The sequence below is a fragment of the Danio rerio genome, chromosome 3 (genome assembly GCF_052040795.2).
Source record: "Danio rerio strain M-AB ecotype USA chromosome 3, GRCz13ab, whole genome shotgun sequence".
NCBI classification, from domain to species: Eukaryota; Metazoa; Chordata; class Actinopteri; order Cypriniformes; family Danionidae; genus Danio; species Danio rerio.
The window spans coordinates 29,655,750-29,672,500 of NC_141023.1; the positions used below are offsets into that span (position 1 = coordinate 29,655,750).

The 16,751-nt window shown below is 33.9% G+C and overlaps 1 protein-coding gene across 1 annotated transcript in view; it reads right to left on the minus strand.

The window, feature by feature from the left end:
* Positions 1–5,946: 5,946 nt before the first annotated feature.
* tbc1d17 (TBC1 domain family, member 17) overlaps positions 5,947–16,751 on the minus strand; it is an 18,467-nt gene continuing 7,662 nt past the window's right edge. The window contains 9 exon segments of the mRNA NM_001024394.2: positions 5,947–6,623; positions 8,448–8,534; positions 8,630–8,746; positions 10,354–10,451; positions 10,545–10,644; positions 12,758–12,858; positions 12,951–13,067; positions 13,150–13,244; positions 14,751–14,854. Coding sequence (NP_001019565.2) covers positions 6,438–6,623; positions 8,448–8,534; positions 8,630–8,746; positions 10,354–10,451; positions 10,545–10,644; positions 12,758–12,858; positions 12,951–13,067; positions 13,150–13,244; positions 14,751–14,854 — 1,005 coding nt within the window. The 3' untranslated portion in view covers positions 5,947–6,437.

The following is a 16,751-nucleotide window of genomic DNA, read 5'->3' on the forward strand; positions in this document are numbered from 1 at the left end:
AAATAATGAGAAAATCTTTAAAACCTTTAAAGTTGAATGTTTTAAATTAAAAATGTTTGAGTTTTTTTATTTACAGTATAGATCTACTTAATAATCTAATTGTGTTTGGCATAAAAGAGAAACCATCATTTTGACCCATATAATGTACAGGATTTTTGGTTATTGTCCAAATGTAATGAATATAATTAAATAATTTGATAATAAGATCAACATTCAAAAGATAAGCACTTGCTTTCACTCACCATTTATTACAAATTTCAAAACATTTAGTAAGTGCTTCTGACCTTACTTAACATATCCTCTGAGATTTTCTGTCAGTTTTTTTTTTTTAACAAAAGTAGTTCATTTAATCAAAACTAACCTCATAATCATGTGATTTCAATATTTTTTGGCTTTTCACCAATTCACAAAACCACTAGGGATTCAAAAAAGCTCAATCTGGGTTTAAAAGTTTCAATTTAGTTCCTTATTAATAAAAAAAGTACAGCAAATAAAGCATATATACCAACATTAAAACAAGCAATATTCTGTTTTTAGCAGTAGATGTAAAGGAAAAACGAGTGCTCTTTTTATTCAAAAAGAGAAAATAAATAAAAAACGTTAACTTGTCTTGTCTAGAATAAGTAATGAGGATGAACCTGACCACTTGAACACCTGATTTTCAGGGTCTGAAATGACATGAGGTTGAGAGCAGATGGAGAAGCAGTTTTGAAACATGATACAGCAGTGCAGGACAGAGACTGTGGCCGATGTGCAGAAGCGGAGAGTGCGCCACTTTTGTTTAAGTGGCTCTGAAGTCACACTTACTCACGTGCCACCTAATCGACCCCCTCCTGTGTTTTCTGTGGAATCTCATTGTCAAAGCAACTAGTGTCCCATTCTGGCCATCCAGCACCGAGCCCCTCCCTGTGCCCATGGCAATCTGGTGTCCTGTTTAAAGAGCGCTGGGACTCATGGGAGGGCTGGGTGAGGTATGTGCAACAGACAGTGGAGCCGGCAGGTCAATGAGGCGTATTGTCTCTCTTTACAAATCACTGTCAGACACCAGTGCCTGGCCTTCTGCTCCCACTCACTCACACACACACTTCACACACACGCTCACACTCGACTCCTGGATGGCCCTCACTGTCACAACGGGATAAAATTAAGTGGAGAACACACGACTGGGTTTGTCAACATGTCTACAGGTGCAGACAGTGAGGTTTTATAGATGTAAAAAAAATAGGGGCATACAAAGTTCATTTCACCAAGGCAAAATTATTCGCTCTCCTGTAAAAATTAAATGTTCTTTTTTTGCAGAGTCAAACCCACAATTATTAATTCCCACAGGCATATTCTGACTTAAAGTTGATTTATTCAACCAGCATTTTAAAAACAAATTTCTTTTACTGAAAATGATACAGGTTTCTCTCAAAAGATGATGAGGCATCATTGTGGAAAAAAAAAAATCTTTTATCTTGTATTTACATTTTATTCCAACATATTTTCACCATAACAGATTTAACAACTAATTTCTTTTGTCTTTGCCATAAAGATATTAATATATATTAGTATTAAGCTTAAAGTTCAATTGAATGGCCTCTCTACGATGATTCGGTTAAAGGTTCAAGAAACCCTCCAGTACTTTTTTTGAGATTTTCACAGATTTTGAGCTGTTATCAGCTATTTTCATCTTCTAGGTTCAAAATATTGTTCAAAATTCTACACACAATACCCCATAATGACAATGTAAAAAATGTGAAATTGTTGCAAACTTATTAAAAAATAAAAAACCTGAAAAATCACATCCACATCCATCACAGCCTTTGCCGGGAAGCTCTAAATTGAGCTCAGGTACATTCTGTTTCCACTGATCATTCTTAAGATGTTTCAGCAGCTTAATTGGAGTTCAGCTGTGGTGAATTCAGTTGATTGGACATGATTTGAAAAGGCAAACACCTGTCTATATAAGGTCCCAGGGTTGACAGTGCATGTCAAAGCAAAAACCAAGCATGAAGACAAAAGAATTGCCTGTAGACCTCCGAGACAGGATTGTCTCGAGGCACAAGGCTGGGAAAGGTTACAGAACAACTTCTGCTGCTCTGATATATATATATATATATATATATATATATATATATATATATATATATATATATATATATATATATATATATATATATATATATATATACACACACACACACACACACACACACACACACACACACACACACACACACACACACACACACACACACACACACACACACATACATACATACATACATATATTAAGAACAATTTCAGCATTAAAAAGACTCATTCAAGTCCCCCAGAAAAAAATAGTGTTTCCCAATTTGGTTATCAGGACCCCCTCGTCCTACACGATTTTGTATGTCTTTCTTATTTGACACACAAAGATCAATTTATAGATCTCTCTGTAAACGAGCTGATGATCTGAATCAGGTGTGTTAAGTAAGGAACACATACAAAGTGTGCAGGGTGGGGCTGGGACTGTAATTGGGAACCATTGATTTAGCAGACACTTTTGTGGCCATCCTATATGCAACCCTCAGAGTTTTAAATTTGATGGCCACATCCACAAATGTATTATTTGAGTCCAGAGTCTGTTGGTGAACAGAGCCCATCTATCACTTGACTATTGCTCAGTCAAACAGGCCTATCATTTTTGCTAGCTTATGAATACGTTAAAAAAACAACAACCTATCATTATTGCTAATTACAACGTCAAATAATCCCAAACCAAAGTGTTTACTCCTTTATACAGTATACTGCAAATCTGCCATCATTAAAAATGTGGGATGACTTTAATGGTTGTAATGGAAATTCTATTGGATAATGGAAATAAGCTTTTCCTCTACTTTTTTTGCTTTATGTGTGGCTTGTTAAAACCAATAACTCCCAATTGAATATGTCACAAAACAGACTATAAACAATTCAAGTATACTGGTTTTAATGGCTAAAATTTGATAGTTTGTCATTTTTCATGGTATTTGTAGCAGAAGTTATGGCTTTCAGCAGGGAAGTGATGGCGTAAGTTTCTTCAACAGCACATTCGTCTCTCCATCATTTGTGTAATAATAAATTTCATTAAAAAGACAGAACCATGTGGAAACATCAGGAGACTGACAAAACTCTTTCTCAGGCCAAAGATTTGCAGTATATTGGCTGAAGTACCACAATCACACAACAATAACCCTCTAAAAACTGATGAAGTTCTCAAACGCACAAAGACTGACTTCACTCAGAGCTTCTTAAAGCATCTGAGCTCTTGAAAACTAGAGCTTAACTCGCAGCAGATTGAGTTTGAATGAGACGCTCCTCTATTCTTCTTCTGTCCCTGAGTAAAGGGAGGTCATGCCAGCCGTAAAAAAACAGACAAGATGAGTTTCAGCCTAAAAGTGTGTGTTTGTGTTTGAGACAAAGCAGGGTGGCAGATCGCAGGGCTGTTTAAGTGCCATGTTAAATTCATACGCTGCAGCTGTATTCAAAGAAACACAGTGGGAAAGAGAAAGACAGAGAAAAGAGGAGGAAGAGCTGCAGAAAGAGCAGTGAACGGGACGGTGAGAAGGAGGCGTGTTTCTCCACCCCTCATTTTCCAGCTCATTTGGCAGGACAGTGGGCAACAGTGACCCCGTTTAGCCTGATCTTTTAACCTCAGTCAGACACCTGCTGATGGAGTGTGTGAATGTGTGTGTGTTTGTGTTCGAGCCATTTAGCTCTGTGCCAGACATAAATTACACGGTTTGACCAAACATATGTTGAAGGTTAAATGAAAGGATTTTCTGGTTCATTAATTGAACATTTTTTGCTAATCATTGGTTTGGACATAAAACTAATTAATCAGTTACATAAAAAAATAAAACTGAGTGTAATAGCAGTAATAATAATAATAATAATAATAATAATACATTTTAATTCATCTTTATTTCTATAGCGCTTTTACAATGTAGATTGTGTCAAAGCTGCTTCACATAAAAGATTAAAGTAAATTGAAACAGAGTCAGTCCAGTTTTCAGAGCTGAACATAAAATATATTTAACATATACAGTGGGTGAAATAAGTATTCAACACGCCATCATTTTTTTTTTCAGAAAACATATTTCTAAAGGTGCAATTGAATCGAAATTTCCAACAGATGTTGGTAACAACCAAATAAATCCATATATGAAAAGAAAACAAATCTGATTAGTTTAAAAATGAAGTTATGTGCAATAAAATGAAATGCCACAGGAAAAGGTATTGAACACATGAAGAAAGGGAGCTGTAGAAAGTCAGTGAAAGCCCAGACAGCAGCTGAAATCTCTCAGTAGTTCTTCAGCAACCCTCTGCTCATTGTAAAGTAATATCAGCTGCTTCAGTCCAACATCTACATTAGCAGGATGATAAGGATAAAGCCAGGGTGGACATTTCAGCAAGACAATGATCCAAAACACAGCCAAGGAAACTCTCAAATGCTTTCAGAGAAAGAAAATCAAGCTGTAGAATGGCCCAGCCAATTATCTTACTTGAATCCAAGGAGATACAAAATAAAGACCAGATTTGATAGATGAGACCCACAGAACCATCAAGTTTTTTACACTCCATTTAATGTCAGTGAAAAAAACTCACACCTGACACTGTGACTTCATTCTCCATGTATGGCAGTCGCCTTTGAACTGCCATCACTAAAAAGATTTTTATATAAAGTTTTAAATACATTTCAGTAGTTCAGTACTTTCTCCTTGTGTCATTCCATTGTTATTACACACAGATTTGTTTACATTTACTTTTTTATGTGTGTGCATTCTTTGGGTTTTTACTAAAATCTGGTTCAATTCAAAGTCAACAGCTCCTTCAGAAATATTATTCCCAGAAAAAAAACACTTAATTCCCTCACTGTACACATAAAAGTGAGTTCTGAATCTGCTGATAAACAATATTAGTCACAAATTATAATGTAACAAGGACACCATGTTATTAAATGTGACCAGTAGTTTAAAACGGTATTAGGAATTTAATAAGTCTTATAAAGTAACAAATAAAGCTTTCCTTCAGTGTTTATTATGGATAAAGATCATTTAAATTGATGTGCATTTTAGATTTTCAAAACAAATGTTATTATTATTCTTGTTTAAAGTGATTTAATAATAATTAATCGAACAGAAATTGAAATGAACATGATTTTTTATGTGAATGAAAATGCTGATGTAATGCCAAATCTGTGGGGTTACAGAATCAAAGGGTCACATTAGCTTTTGATCCCCATTTTTAAGGCATTGTGAAGATAATAATAACACCAATAGAGGTTGCAAATATTAAAAACTTAATATTTGGTCTTAATAAAATAAAAAATGTATATTTGAATGTGATTTATAAAATTGATCATCATGAAGATTAAAATCTACATTTAATAAAGAACAATAGTAATGTTTTATAACAAAATGCCAACAGGACAAGCTTGTTTTATCCAGTTTGCCTATGTCAAGATTGAATGCACCTAATCTTAATAATTTTGAACCAACATAATGGGGTTAAAGTAAGCACTAAAAAGACACTTGACAAAAAACTAAATCTTTTGAGTTAAATGTTGTTGCATATTTTTTTATTTGATTTTTTTAAGGGTTGTTTGTTATGTTTTTATTTTAAAGGTAATGATTCACACTCAAGTAATTGCTTCGTACTGTTTTTTTTTTCTTTTGACATTCTTCAGGTAATTTAAAGACAAACATTTCGGCACAATGCCTTCCTCAGTGTGTGACACAATCCTCTCAATCCACCCCTTTATCCCACAGTCAATCACAATGCGTCATTAGTTAGACGGCCACTCTAATTTTCATTTCATTATTCCATGATTAACCACACAAGGAATATCTATCTTCACACTGTTTGCTATGTTTGGAAAATTTGAAATTTCAAAAAAAATCGCAAATAAAAAAATCTCAAATTTAAAAGAGCAGGTACTACATTTAAATATTTTATTTTAGTTGCTTTCACCTTATGAAAGAGCTTAAATGTTAAAAACTAACAATAGAAGTAATATGAAGTAGCTCCCGCTACATCGCATGCAGAATGGTAGTGCATAGCATAACTTGAAGCGGACACACAGTGTAACAATACAGAGAGTGGAAAAAAAAGGCAGAAAATTCGACAGAACTTAATACACATCATCATATATTACATAAAGAATACCATAGCATTGGGTACTGCAAGTAGTGAATCAAACGATTAGATATCCAGCACTCAGAAATGCATAAAATATTTCCAGATAAAATATGAGCTATATAACTGGAACAATAACGCTCACACTATAAGCAATGCCCATAGTCCAAAATACTCAGCCCTTCTTTGCAAATTACAGTATAAAACTGTCTAGATTTCAACCTCTGGATTACATTCATCACATTAATCATAATTTTTTTTCTCATTCAGTTGGATCAGGCTTTCTTCAGGGATTATGGGTACGTGGGAGGCGGGCGCTGTGGTGTGTGCCCGTTAAAAGGCTGGCAGGACGTGGCTCCTCTGGCCTGTGAATGAGAGAGTAGAGTGTCCATTTCACAAGCCTCAGAGTCTGGACTCTGTTCAGATGAGCCTGATGGGATGCGCAAACCAAGAACTTCCTGTACTTTTGGAGATAATTCCTGCACACAAAGCAGAAAACAGAGTGGGAATTGGTTCTATACATACTTTATTTATGCATCTGTATCTCTGTGTATGTATATATGCATATATATGTCCCTCTCTATCAATGCTGAATTAATGATGATGGTTGACCCTGTTTGTTATGTTATTTGAATGTTGTTGAGATATTTAAATGAGTCATGTGATCGTAGCACTCAAAAGAAACTCTAGACGCACATGATCATTGTGACCCTGATGAAGACAGTTCCTTGCCGAAACGCGTAGGTTTTTTCTTTTAAGAATTAATCATGTGAATAAAGGCTTTTAATTTTTTCCCATTTTGAGTGCCTTGGACTGATTTTTGTTGTTGTTTTGATGATTCCCTTACCCAAAGAGCACTGACAATATATTTGAGCTACCCCCGAGCAGGGGGTGCCTTACATCACTCAAGTCTGATGTATGGAAGTCTTTAAGAAAGAAAATACCCTTTGCGCAATATGATAATACCTTAAAGTTTTACCCTTTAGCAGTCACAAGACTGGAACCTCAGGCGGCACTCATGTCTTATCACAAAGAGGCAAACAAAACTGGTCTACAATCCTTGGACACCCTACAGTTTTACTGGTATCTCTCTCTTTTTTTGGAAATACTCAATTTAAATGTGAGATTTTGGAAACTTGATTTAATTTTAACGGGAACAGTTGGGGCAGGTAGAAAACCGGGTGAGGTGGGCAGCAGGTGAATAAAGGCTAAATATACAGAGAGAGCAGTCGGGTGCAAAATAAAACTTTGCGGGAGCAGGCAGAAGATCTCCACCTCTTAATATAGATTTTAAATTTAGTAGATAAAACCATGACCGTAACACAATGTCAACAAGCAGAACACCACTTTTTGAAAATTATGACATCACAGTACCGTGTGAACAGAGCCATGTTTGTGCTGCAGGCCCTGCTAAAGCCGCCTTTCCACTGCACACTTGATTTGGATGCGACTGTTGGAATACGCCCCCTTGTGGCAGTCACACATAATTTTTAGTGGTGTAATGCACCATAGGAGAGAAGCTGTTCTCGCATTGTCCGAAGTAAGAGTGCAAAAACAAGAGGCTTTATTCTCTGTGTGTTCACCATAGTTGAATGAATAAACGAATGAATCCTAAAAACTCATAGACCAATAAAAATTTTGGAGGGAATGAGAGGACAACATAAAAAAATATTTTGAAAAAAATTATTACCACCCATTTAAGAATAGAAATGTTTTTTTCATTTTTCTTATTCAAAAAATAAGGAAAAAACTCCCATTTCTCATCTCGTGTGCACGGACCTACTTGGACAACACTGAAATACATCACATCCGGTCGGCTGGTTGCATACGTCTACTCGCAGGAGTTCAAGTATTTCAACGGATCCGCAGTTCAATTTGGATCCGAATTTTCTGCATACAGAGATGATACTCTCCATTGGAAATGAATGACTTCCGGTCTGTCGCTTGTCGTTTGTCATGTGCAGTGGAAAGGAGGCTTGAGTTTAAATATAAATAAACAGTGTGAAAAGTCAGTTTATGAATAGTCTGGACTAACAGTTGGACCTGGGTCAATTATTTCTATTTAAATAGATATTTTTTATTAATGAAAAATGGAAGAAATAATTCTTCAAACATTCTTCAAAATATGTTCTTGTGTTAAACAAAAAAAAAAAAGAAAGTCATAAAGGTTTGCAACCACTTGAGACAGAGTGCATTTTTACTTTTGGGAGAACTATCCCTTTTAGTGTATTGTCAAAAGCCCTCTTAGGTAAAATGCATGCCCACAGTTATTTTTCATTCATACTGTATCTGTCCCATCTCACCTTGCAGTGTGTCAGCTGCAAATAAATAGCTTCTGCTCCACACAGTACTGACTGCAGATCCAGCTTCATGGTCAGCTCATTAATGTGCTGTAAGTACACAGAGAATCAAACAAATCATTCACTATGCATGCGATGTTCAAGGCTCTGTTTAATTCAATAGGCTAAAACACTTCCACACATACTTTTAGTATAGAGTTAAAATCATGGTTTGAACCAATCAGCTCCTCTTTTTGGGACTCGAGAATGGAGCAGGCCATGAGTAAGTGAAAGTTTTCACAAGGCAGACGAGTCCACAATACCTGCAACACATTAGAAGCAGTGTCAACTAACAGCTAAATGTTAACCAAGAAAAACAAAACGTAAATATGACATTTAAAAAAAGGCAAAAAACTTAAAAAAATAAAAAAATAAAAAAAAAGGCAAGGCACCCAAAATCATACCCGTCAACCCTCCCTTTTTCCTGGGATTCTACCGTATTTTACAGTTCTATCCCGCTATCATTCTGTGAAGGTGTTTTCTTAAATTTCTCACATATTTTTTTATCGTTCTATGAAGGTTGGCAATACACAATAAAGAGCCAATCCTCCCTAACCGCAACCCATAATGCCGAACCACCAGGGGATGACGCTTGCTCTTAAATATGAATCTGTTCTGTGCTTTCATTTTTTTTAGGCATGAAAACACAATCAATTGCGAATAATCACAATTCTCAATTCCAAGAACGCAGAGAACGGACTTGTGTCCTTTATGAAAACTGTTCTTGCCAAGTAACTTCAGAAGTACAAACTCGGAAGACCATGAGAACAGATAATGCATCCTGTGAGAAATGAGATGCCGAGTTCTTCCTGATGGTCACATGACCTTCACACGTTTTTAAAGGAAAATGATTTAAACTTTACAGCATTCATGCAATGATTTACTGTTTTTCCTCTTTTCAATATTTATACTTTGCATAAAATCCTTCTAAATATACGTTGTACAACACAAACAGCACAGATTTTAATACAAATTTCAGAAAATAAACCCCCTTAATGTGTTTATGCCTTTATTCAGGTTTTCATGGAAATGTTTACTTTTACCGTTTCATTCAGGGAAACTCCTAAGATAAATAAGTTATATCTCCGAACTTAACTAATAAATCTATATAAAATGCTGCGCTTCCCACCTCCTTTAACTTACAGTATATTTACAAATTATTAATGTAAGAAACTAATCCAAAACTCAAAACTTAAACATTATTCATATGCTGTATAAAAATCAATTAAATCTATCTTAATCAGCAGGTTGGCGCCTATAGAACTGCAGAGATATTGGTGTTGCCTTGGTTGCTGCAGTAAACAAAGCAACATGATGTCAAATCTAGCAGGATTTTATTGATTTCATAAACTACACAGCATCATTCACAGATTTAGTTCAGGCAAACTTTAGCATACAACCATACATTGCAAAATCAAAAACTATATCAAATTTAATGCCTTGCAAAATAGTTATTTAAGACTTTTTAATACTTTAAGGGCCTAAAATCTCTCTACATTGATTTATTAACTTTTAATACTTTTTAAGACCTCGCAGACACCCTGAGTTTACATAGATCAGTTTAATTCAAATTAATTATAAATGTTATGAAAACATGATTTAATTGAAATGAATTATTCATTGGAATAAGAAAAAAACACTTGATAAGATCACATCACTTGTGCAGTTCCTATAAACAACAGAATAGTGACATCATCTCAGATCAAAAGAGACAGAAACACTTGCCTAATTTAACATTTATAATGTGTTGTATTCTCTGTGATGATGATGAAATGATTTGTTGTGTAACTTAAACCTCGTCACAGAAAATTCATGTTACTTTATGCATACTTTATAGACAAAAAACAACAACTTGTTTTTCTTATCTTACCTCCCACAAACTCAAGATGTCTTCAAAAGAGAACTCTCTCTTGAACCAAATTAGTAACCACCGGAAACAGAAACAAAGTGAACCGCTGTCCTGAGAGTCTGAGAGAAGAAAACAGTAACATGAAACCACCCATGTCACGCTGCATGAGCCTAAAAAGATCAAACATAGTGAATGTGTGTGTGTGTGTTTACCTAGGTAGTCACACAGCTCTGGGTCGAGTGCTCTCAGCAGGAGGCTGAGCTGAAGGAGCTGCTGTTTCATGGCCTCCTGGGACTCCTCAAAGTTCTGGTGCTAAAGACAGAAAGATTTGATTCTTTATCATCTGAATAGTTCTTGATTAGGATTTGATTCATTTTGTTGCTTCAGTTCCTGTGCAATGATGCTGTTTGAGCATTAAAAAAACATCTGCAAATATTTGGTTCTCAAAGTTTAATAGAAAGGAAGATATTTTCTTTCAGAGAATCTGCTTTTTTAGGGCCTACAGCAAATGGTTGTTGGGGACTGGTACAGTGCTCAGCATATATACAGCCAGCACAAATCTCTCATTTAAATTGTAATTTACTATAGGAAGCTTTACAATATTCTATTTGTGCATATACATCAGTTTAGTCAGCACTGAAGCCAAATCTGGCGCTAATCTAACAAAATAACTTACAATAATGGTTCAAAAATTAGTAGCCCAAATTTATATATTAAGGGAAAATAATAAATAACATTTTCAAAAATAGCAAAAAAAATAAATAAATAAATAAAAGTACAATTTTGCATGAATGTATTAGTATTATCTTTCAATTTCTAAAGATGTTTTGTGAGTAAAATATTATTTTAATAAATATATCTGTTTAATAAATCTGTTTTGTTTAAATGAACCAATATTTATTATCTGCATTCACTGGGAAATGGATAAAAATATTCATTTTCAAAATGGGGTGCACTCATATATGCTGAGCACTGTATACAACATCACACATTGTGATCAATAAGAGAGGAGAACATATACTGCAGGCAGCAGGCAAATCAGAACACAATGGGTTAGTTGACCAACAGGGAAGTCATTAGGTCTTGCCAAAATATGAAAAGCGGCAATTATAAATCAGCATTCATTGTTTATCAGAAATAGTGATTTCCACTGGTAACAACTGTTTTGACAGCAATTATTAAAAATGACCGACTCAAAATGACAGAAGCTTTTCTGAACATGCCAATTTTTTAAATATAAAATAAACAGCTTGTTCGTGTGAGTAATGGTATGGTTGAGTGATATAATACAAATCTCATATGAAATTTTGTAAATATACTCCTTCATATGTGATTACAATTGAGTTTTTTTAAAACAGGCGTGCCCAAACTTTTTATTATGAACGGCCAAAAGCCAAACTTGATTGAGGCTAGTGGGCCGAAGGTAAATATAGTTGCTATTGGTAATTTCCTATGTTATTTATTAATGTTTAAAATGACTAAACATTGCTTTATATTAACTAGTACAATATGTTTTTTGAAATTTAATAATGAACTTATTACAGTAAAAACAAAATCTAATTGATTTATTTGCTCAGTTTTTGCTTTGATTTGCTCGCAGATGTCTTCTGCCTCTATCTGTTGAGTGACAGTAGTTACATTTTTTTATTTTTTATTTACAACATTCAATTGAAGCATTTTATTTCCATTTGCTCCAAATAAAATAATTTTAAAAAGCATTAAAACATACAAAAAGGTCGCATCAAATTAGAAATCACGATCTGTATGATCTTCTCTCAGATGGGATGGTGGGCCAAATGGGTGTATTTTGGCCATCTCTGATTTAGAACTTCTGGGCAAATGTTGAATTAAAACACAGAAATTTAAAATAAACATTAATAAAATCTAAAAGCGCCTTTTTTAAAAAAAAAATGAATGATTATAGCTCTAACATAAAAATAAAAACTAATATATGGAAAATATAAACATTATACTTTCAAGATTGCAAATTCCTTATGATGTTTCTGCCTGAATCCACTGTAATATTGCGCTCATATAAAATATATGAGCATTACTGTACAAAAATGTATTTTACAAGACGACAAAATAAATGAAAGAGCATAATATAAAATGACAGACTTTAATCTGTCCATACGATATAAATATCATCGTATTGCACAGCCCTATACGTATTTTAAAGTTGTATCATTTTCTTTGACTATTCATTCCATACATCTTTAATAAAAGTGTGTTCTGCTTTATAGTACCCATGCTGTAGAAGTAGTGTTCAAAATATCAGTAGCATTTGTATTTAATGTATAATAACTGAATCAAAACTAGGATCGAATCAAGGATTAAACTGAATCAAGAGATTGTGAGTCAAAATCTACTCTTGATATCTAAATCGAAACCCATCCCTAATCAGAAAACTAGAGCGTAAACTGACCACAAGATCCATAAAACCTGTCAAGCACCAGAAGGACTCCACCTCATTCTGGGTAACAAAGAGCAGAGGAGACAGGAGATCACTCATCCCTTGAACATAACCTGAAAGGCAAGTTAAAAAGCCATAAAGAGAGATTGCAGCATTCTCTAGTGGTGAGCAGATGGAATTACAACAACAAATCACTTGCTCCTACCTAGATCAAAATTGTACATGCAGTACGTCATCAACACATCATGGAGCAGTGTTAGTCCTGGGTTCTCATTCCCAGAGAAGAAGGAGTTGTGTCTGTCGGTTCGATTCACATCCCGTTCTGTCCAATTAGAGAGCAGCGGTTAATAAGGCATAGGTCACAACAAGAGTTATTAGAAAATCAGTCACATCGCTGAACATACCAATGAGACTCCGGTATCCTCTGAAAAGAGAGTTTCTCATCTCCTGCTCTTCACTCACTGATTTCCACTGAACCTTCATCCTGAAATACTCATCCCTGCAGTGGAAAACAACTAATGTAAACATGATCAAATAAAAAAGTATAAAGAATAACTTCAGTGGTGCTCAAGTGTGTGCGAAAAGCAGGTAGACACTGTATTATTAGTCAAGTCGATTATAATTTTTTGCTCATATTTAGCATATAGTAGATTAAAATTATTAATTTTGTGCTGATTAATGGCCAAATAATTGTGATTCACATTTTTTTGCTCACACCACAGTATAACGTTATGTACCAAATAAACTTATTTATAAACTAATTAAAAAATTTTGTATGCTAAATGTTTATACATTGAGACAAATTGTTTATGTTAAACAATGTTTGGTATACATGGAGAAAAAAACTTTTAACTCTCAACTTTATTTCTCTTTTTGTTTATCCTGATCTTTACATTTATACCGAATTTATAACAATATAATATAATATAATAATATAATATAATATAATATAATATAATATAATATAATATATTAACAAACTATAATATAACAACATAACATAACATTTCTTTCTTTCTTTTCGACTTAGTCCCTTTATTAATCAGGGGATGCCACAGCGCAATGAACAGCCAAATTATCCAGGATATGCGTTACGCAGTAAATGCCCTTCCAGCTGCAACCCAGCACTGGGAAACACCAATACACTTGCATTTACACACATACACTACGGCAAATTTAGTTTATACAATTCACCTAGTGCATGTCTTATAACTGTGGGGAAAACCGGAGCACCCAGAAGAAACAAACTATTATAACAAACTATAATCTAATCTAATCTAATCTAATCTAATATAATATAATATAATATAATATAATATAATATAATATAATATAATATAATATAATATAATATAATATAATATAATATAGTGTTCAAATAACCATGATCAGATTACTAATACATAATTGATTATGGTAGATTCATCAAAACTTTGAAATTAAAGTATAATTTCTGTTATATCCCTGTATATACAAAGTGGTAAATTTATGAATGTACACTACCATTCAAAAATTACAAACAACAACAACAACTACAAAAACTTTACATTGAAATGCTGTTTTTTTTAAATGCTGTCTTAAATATAAAATATTAAAATATAAACCGCACAGCCAATATTGTCATGATTTCTGAAAGATCATGAGACTGAAAATGTGACTAAAGATGCTGAAAATCCAGCTTTGGCCAAAATACTTTTTGAAGTGATGTTTAAATAGAAAACAAATGTTTATTCTAGACTGTAATAATAGCAGTTTTTACTTTACTTAAATCAATTAAAAAAGCACTGGTGAGCAAACACAACAACAACAAAAAACTGAATTTAAACAGGAGTGTCCATATCCTGTGCTAAGCTTAGATTTGAATATATAATGAGAACATTAATGACACAGGAAACCACAATTGGTGCAAATAGCTTACTCTGGGTTAAAGAAATAAATGCACCATGTACATATTGTCATCTTTATGTCTTGTGATCTTATACAGAAAAAAACACGCTCAGCTTACGTTTTCACCATAAGGATGTCCTCTCTCTCTTTAGTCGTGCTGTTCCATGGGTAAAACCCTAGTAAGAACTTCCACACTTCCTTCCGCAGATATGGAACAATACCCTGGACAGAGCCGAAAACTCGATTAAAAAGGTCATGACAAGCAAAATCAAAGCTGCCTTGATCTTTTAACATATAAGAGGTCTTCGTTCCATTAATACACCCTGCAAGATTCAATGCCCATGTTATTAACAAAGCATTCATTTAATCAAGGACTTAACCTAATCAAGGAACTTTTACTTTGGCACATCTGCTCAACTGAAAAGCTAAACCGTAAGGACTTTAGGAAAAAAAATTATGTTTTTTTTTTGTTTCATGATTAAAAAAGGTTTACATGATTAATTTTAACCATTTGTCAGCAATCAGGCAGTTTTGTAAACGAGGCACAGTGTAATTTTGTTGACAACTAAATTGGTTAGTTGCAACAAATATGCAGGTTAATATTTTCAATATGTTTATGAATGACAATTTAACATTAATAATGTTGTCAAAACACTATTGGAGTGGGAGATTGCAGTAGCAATAGGGCATTTATGCTGTTTCCTATAAAATTATATTAGCCAATTAAAACATAGGCCATTTACAGACAAATTTTAAAAAGATCCACTCCTAAAATCAGGTCTTTTCACTAGGGATTCACCGAAATTACATTTCTGTGCCAAAACTAAAAAAGATGTATACACTTGGCTGAAAACCAAAAATGTATTGCAATAAATATTTATTATTTTATTAAATATTATAAATTAATTTTATAAAACCTTTCAATTTTAACTTAATAACTTAACTCATAAAAATAAAAATCCACACACTCCAATAAAATAGAGTAGTGCTACATAGAAATGTCATGTTTAGCAAGTTTAATTTGAGCAGATTTGCTCTTCTGGTCTTCATATATGGTTCTTGAATCAATACGTTTATGTGTGTACATGAACAGAATATCCACAGAGCAGAATATTGAACTATTTTAAACTTTGACCATTGTGTCTCTGCAAGCTAGTTTAATAGCGTGCTCAACTTAGTAGGTAGGTAGGTGTAGCAACAAACCACTTTTGCATGGGTCAAGACTTTGAAATAAATGGGCGCGTTCTAAGTCTGGTGTTACAGCCACCTTTCACAGCACAGTGACTATGGTTTTTATAACTTGAAAAGGATGAATATTATCATATGTATGCGTTTTTATTGCAAACCACGTCTTTCCAATAAAAAGGCCCATACAGATTCCAAAGACAAAAGTGCTGATAAAGATCAGGGCCTGGCTAAGATCTGTGTGGATTTGGGGGGTTTTATGGTGTGGTTACTGATGAAGCTTTTCATTGGTCAGTTTCAATGTCTCAGTATTTGACCTTTGGCCACATGGTCAAGGAAGAGACAACATTGGATTGAAACATTTGCTCTGTCTCTTTTCCCGCTATGGTCTTTTCTAGTCAGAGCCTTTCTTCTCTGGCTCTAATGTTATTTGCCTCTCTCTTTGGGCCCTACTCTATGTTCTTTGACCCTCTTCCTCTCTCCCAAGTAACTTTATTTTACATTTAAGCAGGGTACGTTTATTGTGATTATCAATGATATTATTTTGTAACTTATTCAGTTGTTACCATAGCAAAATATTGTTATTAAATCGTTTAATTCATTAAGTATTCTGTCAATTACATTTGATTCAACTTTAACACTTAAAAGCCTAATATTGCAATGCAATACAGTCTCATAATAGCATTGCTCTTCCACATATTTTTAGCTTTTATAACTGCCCTTAATTCCGTATTTGGTTTAAGATTGCAGAATGATGACTTTGACTTGAAAAATAGTTTTTCACCATCATACTGATAACCTTTTTAGTCATTGAGCAGAACTACAGTTTAAACCGCTATGGTTAAATCGCAATTTTACAACCTTATACTTTTGGTAGTTTTTTTTTTCTTTTTCAGCCAAAAACTGAAAATGACAAATTTAGCTTATAATTTTC